General features: G+C 36.1%; 1 protein-coding gene across 1 annotated transcript in view; it reads right to left on the reverse strand.

The window, feature by feature from the left end:
* Nucleotides 1–5,354: 5,354 nt before the first annotated feature.
* TRPC5 (transient receptor potential cation channel subfamily C member 5) overlaps nt 5,355–15,124 on the reverse strand; it is a gene marked incomplete at both ends in the record, with an annotated part of 134,382 nt that continues 124,612 nt past the window's right edge. Inside the window, 4 exons of the mRNA XM_082864935.1 lie at nt 5,355–6,047; nt 7,828–7,917; nt 8,757–8,798; nt 9,035–9,238. Of these exons, the coding sequence (XP_082721061.1) occupies nt 5,355–6,047; nt 7,828–7,917; nt 8,757–8,798; nt 9,035–9,238 (1,029 nt within the window). The remainder of the gene's footprint in view (nt 6,048–7,827; nt 7,918–8,756; nt 8,799–9,034; nt 9,239–15,124) is intronic.

The raw sequence follows: 15,124 nt of genomic DNA on the forward strand, positions 1-15,124 counted from the left end.
TTGCTGAAAATGGCATTCACACTGTAGACCATTATTTCTTCATCTAGTCTTCTGTGGTTCTATCAAGTCATTTGGCATTGTAAAGAAGGCTTTTCTTTTTGAGGGTGAGGGATGAGGTTAGGGCAGATGCGTGCCACAGTCATGGATTTATGAAGGTTGATTACGATGATCAAAAGTTGCAGGCTCTTTTTGTTACTATACAAATTGCCTTTCATTTGTGTAGCAATGGGAAGTTTCTACAGAGCTGTCACAACTTTCACATCAGATAAGCTTTTGGCATAAGGGCATTCCACTTCATTTTATATTTAAACATTAATAATTCTTAATATGTACATGTCTCTCAAGTACCACAAGCACTGATGGCATATCTTTAGGAAAAGACCACAACTCAGATCCAGTAAACTAACAAGTAGCATTGACATATATACACTCCCAAATGTAAAATAGCTAGCTAGTGGGAAACAGCAGCTTGGTGCTTTGTGACCACCTAGAGGGATGGGATAGGGAGGGTGGGAGGGAGACGCAAGAGGGAGGGGATATGGGAATATATGTATACATATAGCAGAAACTAACACAACAATGTAAAGCAATTATACTCCAATAAAGATGTTAAAAAAAAGATATAAATCTACTCCAGAGCTTAAAAATACTACTAGCCAGCTGCCTGTATCATTCCAGCAATCAACTCCTTTGTTTCTTAATAAACATTCCATTTCTTAAAGCTCTCAAAACTGCCTACCTTCTTCTCTGGACCACCATGCAGCATACAGATGAAAATCCTAGGCCACATATCAACATATGAATAGTAATATCTCAAGTATGCAGTAAATCTGAAGTATACAGACTTACTTAATTCACCAAAAATACATATTTTTATTTTTACAGGTAGGTTCTTTCTTCTGACCTACAAGCTTTATTCTTCAAACCAGAAACCCCAAATCCTGAGAGCTCTCAATATTAACAGTTGTACTACAGTGGATGCTGCTTTGGCAGTTCATTTTAGCAATTCCTCATCACATCTCAGGAATTTTCTTTCCATTGAAGTTCTCCCTGCTCCCCCTCCCTTCAAAATGATTTAGTAATTACCAAAAAGGATGAAAGGCCAAGCCAGAGCGATCAAACGCTATTAAGTTTCATTGCATGTGTGTGTGTGCACAGACAAGGTTCTTCTCACCTTTACAAACATCCCCAAAACAGTGCAAGCCAAAACGCACATCTGTTGGAAAAAGTGATGGAAAGGGTCATTGGAAATACAGTAGAAATAGCATTTCTCTGTACTAAAGTAATGCTCACACTGAATTGGGGTACTCTGTTCCCAATGCCTAGTTCTACACCAACAAAGTGGATATTTGGAACAATTACCTAGATAAAGCAAGCCAAAGAATCTAAAATACACACAGGTTTGAGGCAAAGCCACAGGGTTCGGGGTTGGAGGGAGCTGAGAAGTAGGTATGAAGAGTATTTTAAATGATCCAAACAATTACATCCACTTACGTTGGCTATGTCTATACATGCAATCTATTAACACTGTTTTGAAAATGTGATTACCAAAATAACATGATCAGTTTTTCTTGTGTACTTTTAAACAAGAAAGAATGTCTGCCTGACTTCAAGTACTTTTCACCTGATGATTGAACAAACCAAGGTCTGGGCCACTTAAACTGTTAGTTAAAACACCACTTGAGTCTTACCCACAAGGCAATATGAACATCAGATGGTTATTTATATTATCTGGCTAAGGTATCGACTCATATTTTTCAGTGAAGTCCCCAATGAAATTTGCAGAGGAGGTTTTACAATGCCATAATAACTATAAAGTTCTTATTGAAAAAGTATTTGTTCATTATTTAAGTCATTCAAAACGTAGAGGCTGTAGGGTTTGTGTGTGTGTGTCTTTAATCAAATTGCAGACAGATGTTTAGATGTTTTGGACTTAGCTGAAATGCCCTAAATCAGGTCAGAGTGGAATGAAAAATTACTATGAGAGGCAGAAAGAACCAGAAAATTTCAAGTATTCCCATGTAAGTGGACAGAAGTATAACCTGGAGATTTATATGCCTATAAAATTTGGCATCTTCCAAAAATGATGATTTTGAATCATTCCTTTTTCTTTGTACTTCACTGGATTTAAAGCTAGAAGTGGAGGACATACTTCAACAATGGCCATTTCTGAATATAATTCAGACATTTTCTTTGTATTCAATAATATTTTTACCCTTACTAATGATCAGGGAGGCTTTAATGTAATTATGATGGAATCAAACAAATAAAATAGGTGGCCAGAAATGATAAGAAATTCACCTGTAATGGAGGTGAACCATGGTATAGATACTTAGACAAAAAGTAAATGATTCTTGTACCATTTATAATTGTATTTGACTTTGGAACACATTTTTAACTTTACGTATAAATATGTCAGTCTGAAATTTGTGGAGTTCGTGGCATTTTGGGCAAATGAACAAAAAGGTATCTATAGTGGCCAATCCATTTCCACATATCCTATGTATAACATAATATGTGTGCTTAATAATAAATGTCTTGTTTCCATAATCTAGAAGATTTGGGTTTATTGACTGGTTCTGTGACCTTGAGCAAGTCATTATCCTTCTCTGGACCTCCTTTTTTTTTTTTTTTTTGTATTTGTAAAATAAGACGATAGAATTGAGTAGATCCTCACTAAGTTTCTCTTTTAGCTCTTTTATGTTTATAAATTTACTCTCAAGTTGGCTTATACCTTCTCTGGGGTCAGAGAACATACTTAAACATTTGATTTGAAATATCTTTATTGATAGTAGCTGATCCAGAGGTTAGAGAGGTGAACACAAATCTCCTTCCCTTCCTACTTTCTACTAGAGTTAGAGTTAATAAAAATGTTGGTGTCACCATCACGGAAGTTAGGACAATAGCTGATTAGCTTTAACAGCTAACTGGCTTCAATCCCCAACATAGCTAGGCCTCAGCACAGCTAGTGAAATCTTAAGCCCGAGTCATAAAGACAGTAACCCTGAGAAGATCTGAAAAGGAATGTACTGCCCATGAAATATGACACTGGTTTCTTTCAGTAGTAGAGATTGGCTATTATGATTTACACATATTCTCTCTTTAGAACATAACTGAGAGAAGAGTGTATTTTGGACCATGGCTCTATCTCTGGCTACCCTTGTTTTCCAACAAATCGATAAAGTAACTGCCGGAACAATGAAACCTAGGTCATCACAAGTACATGCATTTGTGAGAAAGACATACTTTTTTTTTTTGATGAAATAGGGCCATGTATTGGTTTCTGGTGCCATCAGTATGAGTTAGGGATGTAGCCCAGGTGCTATTTATCATTCAAAGTGAATTTGACAGTTGAGAAAGTTGACTCTGTAACTTTAGAAACCTTCCTTCTGGAAAGTAACCTGTTACCGATGTCAGGGCCACTTATGATAGTCCCACTTAGAGAAGCAGGAGAGAAGTTGGATTTGAGTAAATGATCACGTTAGGCATGATCGAGGAATTATTTTGTGATAATGTCTTACCAAATGGACCTGATGCAGCTTGTTCTCTTGATCACTTTTTCTTGGATCTGAGCTTTGTTCTTCAACACCTCCTCTTGTTTCCCCATCATCCCTAGTTTGTGTCTTTTTCATGTAGAATATTTTGTTAGTCACCAAAGTTAGGGCTAGAATGGGAATCAATTCAAATAACAGAAACTACACTGTCAAAAACTATCTTGGAAGCATATTTGCATTGTTTGAGAAAGCTTCATTTCACTTAATTTTGCCAGAAAGTATACACGTGAATTTAGATGGTTTCCTATTACTGTTGACATTTATTGAATACAAGAACAGGGTGACAACTAATTAAGTTTCTTACTTTTTTGAGCTACCCATTAATTTAATCACCAGGACCCAGACCTTGGGCTATTTCAGGTCATGTGTTATTGTGTAAGTTGGGGATACCTTTGTGCTAACATTGGTAAGAACCGCCCTTGTTTAGCAGGTAATCAGTTGATGGTTACTGGATCTAACATGGTGACCATATGCATTATGGGCTTCATTTTTTAACATTTACCTATGTGTTCTGATGAGGTACTCCTAAGCTGTGGAAAATAATTTGTTTTGATGTATAATGCAATTTTCTTTGAAGACAGTAGAATTTGGATCATGTCTATAGTTCCATGAATTCACTAAGGTTGTTATGTTGTATATCTAACATGAGTTTACACACGCACTTCCACTGCCCCCACTGAACATTAAAACTGCAACTTGAATCAAGTTATCTAGACCTAAAATTGTTTTTTTGTTGTTGTTGTTGTTTTATCAGAAAGCAATTAATTAAAATGAAGGTGCTGTTTTCAGATTCTGACACCTCAACAAGATGTCATTTTTCTGTTAAAAAAATATTTTCAAATCCAGACTTTTATCTTAGAAATGCTTTTGATAGCAGTGATGATTAAAACTATCAACAGTAGATAGGACCCTATAAATATACCAGCTAATTATTTTTTCTTGCCAATGTATGAGATGTAGTGACTGTTGATCAGAGTACAGTAGAAGTTTTTAAAAAACAGTACACATCCTAAATACTAATCTCGATACTATCAAATTTTAAAATGTAGTAAGCTAACTGAAATACACAAACACAGGAAAGGAATTCACTAACTTATTAGATATGACATATACTATGGGGTAAATATTCATTGGCATACATTAGGAAACTCACAAATCTTTAAGAAACAAATTCAACAGCCCCCATGATAAGGAGAAGTTGTAGTATTTAAAAGCAAAAACAACACGAAGTCCAGTTATACCTAGAAACCACAAGCTGACAGTTCTTTGGAGTCTATTCAGTTTCCCTTTGATGCTGTTCATTGAACCAGAATGGGCAGCATGGAGCACTGAAGGGCAACAAAGATAGGCAAGTTAGTTTGCCTTATCTGATAGCTGGTGGGGACTGCTGAGCACAGCCCTCAGCCCTGTGGGGAAATGGTGTGAGATCCTGAGGAAGGTCAGGAATCTGTGCGGCAGCGACAGTAGCAAAGTGGCACCTGGAGCTTCAAGGAAGCAAGGGTAAGAAAAGCAAAGCCAAAGGGTTAAGCACCCGACTGCACCTCTGCTGATTAGGGGCAAACACCCCTTCAGTTGGTTTTGAAATGGACTTAGTGTTTGTAGGTATAAAAAAGCAAATAATAGTAATAATAATAACAAGAACAAAAAATGAAGAATGTGGCTATAAAAGATGGTGAAAACAAGAGGAGTTTCACTCTCCTGTCTAGTGGGGGGCAGTGAGGGAATCATATTCTATGTCACCTCTGAGAGCAAAGAAATTAGAAATTTTCTGAGTTCCAGAACAGGTGATACCGGCTTGACTTAGAGCCGAGTTGTAACTTGTTCTTCCTGTCCGTCACCCCATTTGTGCATGAGCAGGTCACAAGCCTCTCCCCAAGTTTCAAATACATCCTCTGAGGAGTCTAAAAGTTTAGAATTTGACGAGCAGATGCTGGATGCGCAGTGAAGAGAGCTGGAACAGGCTAGAGGGCATTCACTGCTCTGAGCAGCGCCCCGGGCTTCACCTAATTCTACCTCACTGAGGTTAATTTCACTTTGAGAACAGGACTCTGCTTTCCCTTTCTCCATCTGAGAATATTTGATGTCCTGCCACATATAGTGCGGCTGAACGATTCCATCAGAAATTGTGTACATCGGCTCTGAACTGGGTTCAGACATATGACCATTAAACTTGGAGAATAGGAGACCCAGTTTCTTGAGAGAGGGACCCATGAAGGAGCGTTTGCTTGATGACTCAGCTTTTGACTTCCCTTGGGCACCACCAACTCTTGGCATGGTCCTGATGAGAGGTGGCCCATGGCAGGCTTTTTTCTTGCAGCCTAAATTGAAAGAGACACTCTTGGATTTGGCCCGAGCCCCGCCACTGCCATCATTGGTATCATCTCTCTGAGAGAGTTCAGTGCTGCTAGTGGAAAAACTTCTCCTTTGGTGCTTCCTATTTCCTAAGAGGTCAAGCACTTCATATCGAAAGCTGGAAATGTCCTGCTTTAATTCCTAGGGCAAGAGAGAAGACACGTTATGTTAAGAAGCTTGGTCTTTAGTTCAAAATAGGCACATTGGGCATCCTTCGGAATGTTCCAGGATTTGCCTCACTGCAAATCACAAGGTACATGAGCTACCAGAAAAATCTCACATTATTCAAGCACAAGAAGAACATATTAACAATGCTGTGGGCAGAGCGGGCCATTGGGAAAAAAATGTGCAGTTGGTAAAGTTGATTTCAGAACCTCCCTATCAGGAGCACGCCAACAGACTGAAGTGGTAACCAACAATGAGGGTATTAGAGCAGGGCTCTCATTGGAATCTCAATGGGAGGGAGGGAGACGCAAGAGGGAAGAGATACGGGAACATATGTATATGTATAACTGATTCACTTTGTTATAAAGCAGAAACTAACACGCCATTGTAAAGCAATTATACTCCAATAAAGATGTAAAAAAAAAAAGTACTACTGATGAGGAAAAAGCTTTTAGGACTCTCAGGAATAAAACTAGGGAAGTGGAATGTCAGGAGATGAGACTGCTGTTTTGGGCCAGGGGACCTTGTTTATTCAAGTGCCTGTGAAATGTCTTCTATCTCTAACTGGCTGCCTAGATACTAGATCACGCTTTTAAAAACCATCTTTGAAAAGTTTATATCTGATCATGGCGTCCTCTTGCTTAACACTTTTTAGTAACTTGTCGCTGACCTTAGGAAAAAGGAAAAATGCCATACCACAGACTACAAGGTTTTTCAAGGTCTGGTACATGTCTATCTCTCCCATTTCATTCCTTCCTGCTCTTTCCCCAGGCTTTTTACTGTCCACCTGTATGGACATATTCTCTCTTGCCTCTGGGCCTTTGCACGTGCTGTTTTCTCTGTCTGGAACACTCTTCTCCCCAACTCTTTTATCTGGCTCCTCCTTCAAACCTCAGCTTAAACATGGCTTCCTCTGGAAAGCCTGCCTCGAATCCCCAAGTCCCAGTTGGGTGTCCCCCCGTTTCTATGTCTCTACAGCACCCTGTGTTGATCCTGTTAGAATACTCAGTCATTCGCCTCTATTATTATTGTGTGTGACTCCACGAGAGAGTAGGGGCTGGTTATATCTTGCTCGTGACTGTGCCCCAGCATGTAGCAGAGTGTTTGGCATATAGCAGGCCCTCAATTGATGAGTTATGTCTATGGATTAGGATAACAGCCTTCTTATGTTGCTTAGAAAACATATATGTGTTCTAGGATAGGGTTTCTCAACCAATTGACATGTTGAGTGTGGTAATTCTTTGCTGTAGGGAGCTGTCCTGTGCATTGTAGGATTTTTAGCAACAACCCTGTTCTCTACTCACTAGATGCCAATAGCATCCCAATGTGACAGCCAAAAATGTGTAATGGTAGGGTTTCATAAATGTTAGATTTAATAATAGAATTTTTGTCTTTATCTTATTTAAAGAAGGCCTTTAAATCTCTAGGCATCTTCCCTTCGCTATCTTTCTTCTCATCACACACCCATGCCATATCATTTAAAGCACTCAATTCCCATACTGAGAAAAACCCAGAATATTAAAAGAATGTATATTTTTATTATTCATAAAGCTGATTGTGGTGTGACAGACATTGGTAAAAATCTATCCATCTACTGGATGACAGACTATTCTAAGAGAGAGAATAAGAATTGTAGCTGGTTTTGCTGTATTACAGGCTGTTGAAATTCCATCACCAGAAACCTCAAACACTGTGAAGATTAAATGATGCTTAAGAAATGTGAATGAAGAATTAAACCACTTTATGATCAAATTACCTTAAAATTTTCTTCTGTGAGTCCCTCATTTGTTTTGGAATTTCTTATCATAGCTGCCACATATCTTTTGACTAAATTCCTGATAACTTCCTGGAATTTAAACAAAAACATGAAGAAGCATTCAGTTTCCTTCTTGGACTCTCAGTAAAATAAGAAACATACACAGGAAATAAAATACGCTTAGACTGTCTTTGCATTGGAAAATCCTCACAGGATCCAGGCATTTTCTACAAAACCCCCCAGTTAAGTCCATTGGATAAATGAAGAATTTATTATGTGTCCAAATTTGGTGGCAGAGTGGGCCAGTGAGATCAAATTTACCCGAAAGGAAAATTTTCCACCCAAGCATAAGGTAAACACGGATACACATTCATGGAATAATGACAGCAGAATAATCCTTGAATGGTCACAGTCAATATCCTTTCCCTCCAGGCTAGATTAAACTTGAACCTTCCTAGTAAGATGAGAGTTTTTCTTCCTTTTATAAAGTTGAGAAAGTCATTCTTCAGTGTCACAGAGTCTGATGATTTCAATGTCCACTAATTACATAATCAAGATACTTTTTCTTAGAGGCAAGCTATACTTCTCCTTTACAGGGGTGGCCTCTTTTAACTTAGCCTCTGGGAATGGTATACACATAATCACCCTGCTTTGTGTTAGTAATGGTGATGATGATAGCTACCACTTAATGCAATGTGTCAGGCACTGTGCCAGGACACACACACACACACACACACACACACACACACACACACAAACACACAACCATATATACATACTCGCCACTCAGTTCTCACAACTGCAGTTTAAGTTTTATCATCCTTATTTTACAGACGAGGAAACTGAGGATCAGTGAGGGTAAGTGATTTGTCCAAGTTCACACAACTGACCAAGAACTATTGTGCTTAGTCCCTATGAAGAAGCTTTACCTGGTAATGTTGATTCTGTATCAGGCTGTCAGCATGGCGTTCCTGTCATTGAAAACGGACAAGAGAGGTTACATCAGCAGTCTCCCAGCAGCCCATCCACTCGAATATATTTCTAAACGTTAGGACTGGAACGTGACACAGGAGCTACTGCCTGACAAACCCCCAAAGCATCTGTAGGTTGGAGTAGTTTTAAGATGTTCAAGATAGGGAATGTTACAAAGGAGGAAAAGGAGAAAACAGTTGTGTTTACAAAGAAACAGAATTTTTAAAAGCCTTACTGTGAAGCTTCTCAAGTTGTGCCTTCTCCGTCTACCATCAGGGTCTCTTTGGGGGCAGAAGGTGTTGTTAAACCAGTTACCAAGGTATAGAAATGACTTGGGGCTGGGGATGATGTTGAAAGGAGGTGGCAAGGTGCCGCCTTCATCGAAGTAACTCATCCAGAGCTTCGTCCTTGCAAACTTCCACTCAATATCGGCATGATCCTATGAAAGAGAGAAGTTCAGTGATTCGGGATGGGAAAATGCAAAATGCACCCCTGACTCATTCTCAAAGTTCTACTTGCTTCTACAGAGGGCAATCTGTCAGTAGCTATAAAAATTCAAATTACACTTACCTTACGATGCAGTAATCCTACAATTAGAAATTTATCTTATCCATATACTTGCAAAAAGATGTATGCGCAGGGCTGTTCCCTAGCACTGCAGCTTGTAAGAGCAAAACAACTGGCAACAACCTGAATATCCAACAGTGGGAGACTGCTTAAATAAATGATGTCACATCCACAAAATGGCTTATAATCAAACTATTAAAAAATATAGTAGCTCTATCAACATTATATATGTAGAAACACATATCATATATATGCATTTGTCCATATATTTATAAGACCTCTAAGTGAAAAAAGCAAGATAAAGAGCAATATATATTGTGTAAAATGATACCCTTTATCCAACTGAAAACCCCTTTATATTACATGCTTACATGTTCTAGAGAGGTACATGCTAAATTGTCATTAGTAGTTATTTTTAAGGAGTAGGATTGGTGTGGAGAGACTTTGTTTTTTAAAAAATCAACATTATTGAGGTATGATTTACACAGAGTAAAATTCATCTCTTTTAAGTGTTCAATGAGTTTTGAGGAGTGTATATACCTGTGTAAGCACTGTCATAATTAAGATACACACACACACACACACACACACACATACACACACACACAGGCATACATTTCTAGGAGTTTTAAGACCTGGAAGGACTAATGTAATCACCACCGCAATCAGGATACACAACAGTTCCATCAACACCCCAAATTCCATTGCCCCTTTGTAATCAAACTCTCTCGAACCCCCCCTGGCAACCACTGCTCCATTCTCCATTCCTTTAGTTTACTTTTTCCAAAATGTCATATAAATGGAATCATACAGTAGGTAACCTTCTGGGACTGGCTTATTTCACTCAGCATTAATATCCTCGAGATTCATCTAGTTTTGTATGTATCGATAATCTATTCCCTTTTATCGCTGAGCAGTTTTTTGTTGTGTGGATGTACCACAGTTTGCTTATTCATTCACCCATTAAAGAACATTTGGGTTGTTTCCAGTTTTTAATAATTGTGAAAAAAGCTGCTGTGAACATTCATGTACAGGTCTTTCTGTGAACATAAGTTTAATTCCCCTGGCTTAAATATCTAGGAGTGATATTGCTGGATCATGAAGTAAGTGTACATTTAACTTTATAATAAACTGCCAAACTCTTTTCCAGAGTGGCTATACCATCTTTCATTCTCACCACTTGCTCTGTATCCTTCTTAGCATTTGTCAAGTTTTTTAAAGTTTAACTATTCTAACAGATTAAGTAGTGGTATCTCATTATGATTTTAATTTGCATTTCCCAAATTAGAATGAAGTTGAGCATCTTTTCATATGCTTATGTGCTATATAGATATCCTCTGTGGTGAGGTGTCTGTTCAGATCCTTTGCCCATTTTTATTGGGTACTTTGCTTGCTTACAGGTGGACTTAGATAGTTTTAAAATATATTCTGGATACTAGCTCTTTGTCAGGAATGTAAATTGCAAATGTGTTCTCTCAGTTTGCGTGTTATCTTTTCATTTACTTAATGGTGTCTTTCATAGAGCAAAGTGTCTTAATTTCAATGAAGTCAAATTTATCAAATTTTTAATGGATTATGCTTTGGGTATTATGTCTAAGAACTCTTTACCTAACCCGAGGTCATGAAGATTTCTCTTATGTTTTCCTCTTCAAGTTTTATAGTTGTAAGATTTGCATTTAGCTCTGTGATCAACTTTGAGCTCATTTTTGCTTAAGGAGTGAAGTTTACATGGAGGATTTTTTGCTTGTTTGTTTGTTTGTTTTGCCTGTGGGTATCCATTTGCCATTTGCTGAAAAGGCTATTGTTCTTCCACTGAGTTGCTTTTGCACCTTTGGCAATCAGTTGGGCTTGCTGGGACTACTGTCCATCCACATTCAAAAGAATGAAGTTGGACTCCTACCTCATACCACATACAAAATTCAACTCAGAATGAATCATAGAACTAAATTTAATAGATAAAAACTATAAAACTTTAAGAAGAAAATTTAGGAGTAAATCCTCATGACCTTGGGTAAAACAATGGTTTCTTAGAGATGACACCAAAAGCCAAGGAACAAAAGGAAAAAAATTGTCAAATTGGACTTAATCAAAGTTAAAAACTTTGTACTTCAAAGGACACCATGAAGAAAATGAAGAGAAACCCCACAGAATAAGAGAAAGTAATTAAATATCATATGTCTGGTAAGGGACTTGTGCCTTTATAAAAAACAATTATAATTCAACAATAAAAATACAAATAAACCAATTTAAAAATGGGCAAAGCACTTGAATAGACATTTCCAGAAAGAAGACATACAAATGGCCAACAAGCACATGAAAAGATGCCCAACATCATTGGTCATTAGGTATACTCAAATCAAAACCACAATGAGATACCATTTTATACTTGCTAGGATAGATATAATAATTTTAAAAAGACAAATAATAACCAGTGTAGGTGAGGATCTGTAGATCCACATACTGCTTGTGGGAATGTGAAATGGTGCAGCTACTTTGGAAAACAATATGGCAATTCCTCAAATGGTTAAACATAGAGTTACCATACGACCCAGCAATTTCACTCCTTGCTACATACCCAAGAGAAATGAAAACACATTCTACACAAAGAGTTGTACACAAATGTTCAGCAGCATTATTCATAATAGCCAAAGAGTAGAAACAACCCAAATATTCATCAACTGATAAAAGGGTAAACACAATGTGGTACATTATTATTATTATCCAGCCTTAAAAAGGAATGAAGTATTGATACATACCACAACATGGATGACCCTTGAAAACCTTATGCTGAGTGAAAGCATATTTATTCTGCTGGATCTTCCAATCCATGAACAGAGTATGTCATTTCTTTCATCCATGTTTTGTAGTTTTTACTGTGTAAGTCCTATAATGATTTGTTAAGCTTATACCTAAGTATTACATTTCCTTTGCAACAATTTACAATGGTACTGTCTTTTAAAATTTCTTTCCAATTGTTTATTGTTAGTATATGGTTGATTTTTGTGTATTGACCTTGTAGTCTGTGGCCTTGCTAAATTCATTTTTTTATTCTATCAAGTTTTTAATAGATTCTTTAGGGTTTTCTTCATACAGAATCATGAGATAGTTTTATTCTTCCTTTCCAATCTGTATGGCTTTAATGTTTTTCCTTCCCTTATTGCATTGCCTAGGATCTCCAGTACAATGTGGGATAGAAGTACTGAAAGCAGATATACATTTTTAATTGATCTTAGAAAGCCTTCAATCTTTCACCATTTAGTCAGCTGTAGGTTCTGTGGTTCAGGTTGTGCAAGTTACATTCTATTCCAAGTTTGCAAAGACATTTTTTTAAAAAAATCATAAATGTATGTTGAAGTTTGTCAGACACTTTTTCTGCCTCAATTGATATGATCATAGGGTTTTTCTTCTTTCGACTATTAATATAATGAATTACTTTGCATTCCTGGGATAAATCCCATTTGGTTATGGTGTGTTCTTTTTATACATTGCTGGATTCAATATGCTAATGCTCTGTTGAGGATTTCCATGTCTATGTTCATAAAAGATATTGGTCTATAACTTTTAATTTTCTGTACTGTTTTTTCTGGTTTGGGTATCAATATAATATATATGTAATGTATTTATATATAATTAAAATTAATTTTACCAGTTTCTCTTCACTATATTTTAATGTGGCTACTAGAAAATGTAACATATGTGGCACATATTTGTGACTTGCATAAAATTTTTATTCTACAGAACTGCCCTAGACTAAAGGTGTATTTAGTCCTGCCAAACAAAGCTTAAAAGCAAGCCTCAGTGGGATCAAACTATTTCCAGAATAAAGCTCAAGAATATTTAAAACAATACAAAAATAGCCAGCACCCAATAAGGTGAAATTCACAATGTCTGGTATCCAATAAAAATTTATCACAAATGCCAAGAAGCAGGAAAATATGACACATAATGAGAAGAAAAAAATCTATCAAACAGAACCAGATACAAATCAGTCATATTCTATATAGCAACAATAAACAATGAGGAAATATTAATTTAAAAACAGTTTCATTTAAAATATAAAATCCTTAGGAATAAGTATGACAAAAATATACATGTTTTTTAACACTGAAAACTGTGAAAGATTACTGAGATAAATTAAAGAAGACTTAAATAAATATAGAGATACGGCATATTCATGAATTGGAAGACTAAATATAGTTAGGATGGCAATTCTTTCCAAATTGATTTAGAGATTCAATACAATTTCAGTCAAATCTCAGTTGGCATTTTTGAAGAAATTGACAAGCTGCTTCTCAAATTTATATATAAATACAAAAGATGTAAAGTAGTTAATTTTGAAAAAGAACAAATTGGCATTGAAGATCAATGGAACAAAACAAGACAGTCCAGAAATAAATGCATGCATATGCATATATACAATTGACTTTCAAGAAAGGTGTCAAGGCAATTCAACTTGGAAAGGATAATCTTTTCTTTTCGACAAATTGTCTTGGAATAGTTGGACTTCCACAAGAAGAAAAGAAAAAGAACCTTTATCCTTACTTCACACAAATAAAAAGTTAACTCAAAATGAGTCATGACTTAAATATGGAGAGCTAAATCTATAAATATTTTACTAATAAACAATTTACTATGTTTTTCTTTCTGCTTGCTTTGAACTTAGTTTGCTGTTCTTTTTCTAGTTTCATAAAGGTGGAAATTTAAGTTATTGATTTGAAATCTTATTTCCTTTTTAACATAAGATTTACAATTATAAATGTTTCTGAGGAAGCTTGGCATATACTGTACTCTCCCTTTCATTCATCTCAAAGTATTTTCTAACTTCCTTTGTGATTTCTTCTTTGAACTAGTGGTTATTTTGCAGTGTCTTCTCTACTATCCATTTATGTGTGAATTTCTGAAATTTTATTTTGTTTTTGATATCTAATTTCATTTCATTATATTCCCAAGTATGTTTGCAGAACATACTTTTTATTATTTCAATCCTTTAAAAAAATTAGGGAGGTTTATTTTATGAGCTAACATATAATCTATCCTGGAGAATATTCCATGTGCAGTTCAGAAGAACATATATTCTGCTGTTGTTGTATGACATGTTCTATAAATAGATGTCCATTAGGTCTAGTTGGCTTATAGTGTTGTCCAAGTATTCTATTTCCTTTTTGGTCATTTATCTAGTTCTGTCCGTTACTGAAAGTGGGGTAATAAATTCTTCAACTGTTATTGTTAAATTTCTATTTCTCCCTTCAGTTCTGTCAGTTTTTGCTTCATGTATTTTTCAGCTCTGTAGATAGGTGGAAATGTGTTAATAATTGTTAAATATTCATGATAGATTCACCTTTTTATAGTTATAAAATGTCCTTTGTTTTCTCTAGTAACAAATTTTGTCTTAAATTCTATTTTGTCTGATAATTATTATAGCCACTTAGCTCTCTTTTGGTTACTGTTTGCATCATATATCTTTTCCCACTCTTACTTACATTCTATTTGTATCTTTGAATCTAAAATGTGTCTCTTGTAGACAGCATACAGTTAGAACATGTGTGTCTCTTATACAGAGTCTGGCAATCTCTGCCTTTTAACTGGTTTGCTTAATCTAGTTACATTTAAAGTAATTACTGATAAAGTAGGATTTACATCTGCCATTTTGCCATTTTCTATATGTTGCATGTCTTTTTTGTTCCTCTATTCCTCCATTATTGATTTCTTTTGTGTTAAATAGATATTTTCTAATATACCTTTTAATTCTCTTGTTTAA

Source organism: Leucopleurus acutus (genome assembly GCF_964270905.1).
Source record: "Leucopleurus acutus genome assembly, chromosome: X".
Lineage (NCBI taxonomy): Eukaryota > Metazoa > Chordata > Mammalia > Artiodactyla > Delphinidae > Leucopleurus > Leucopleurus acutus.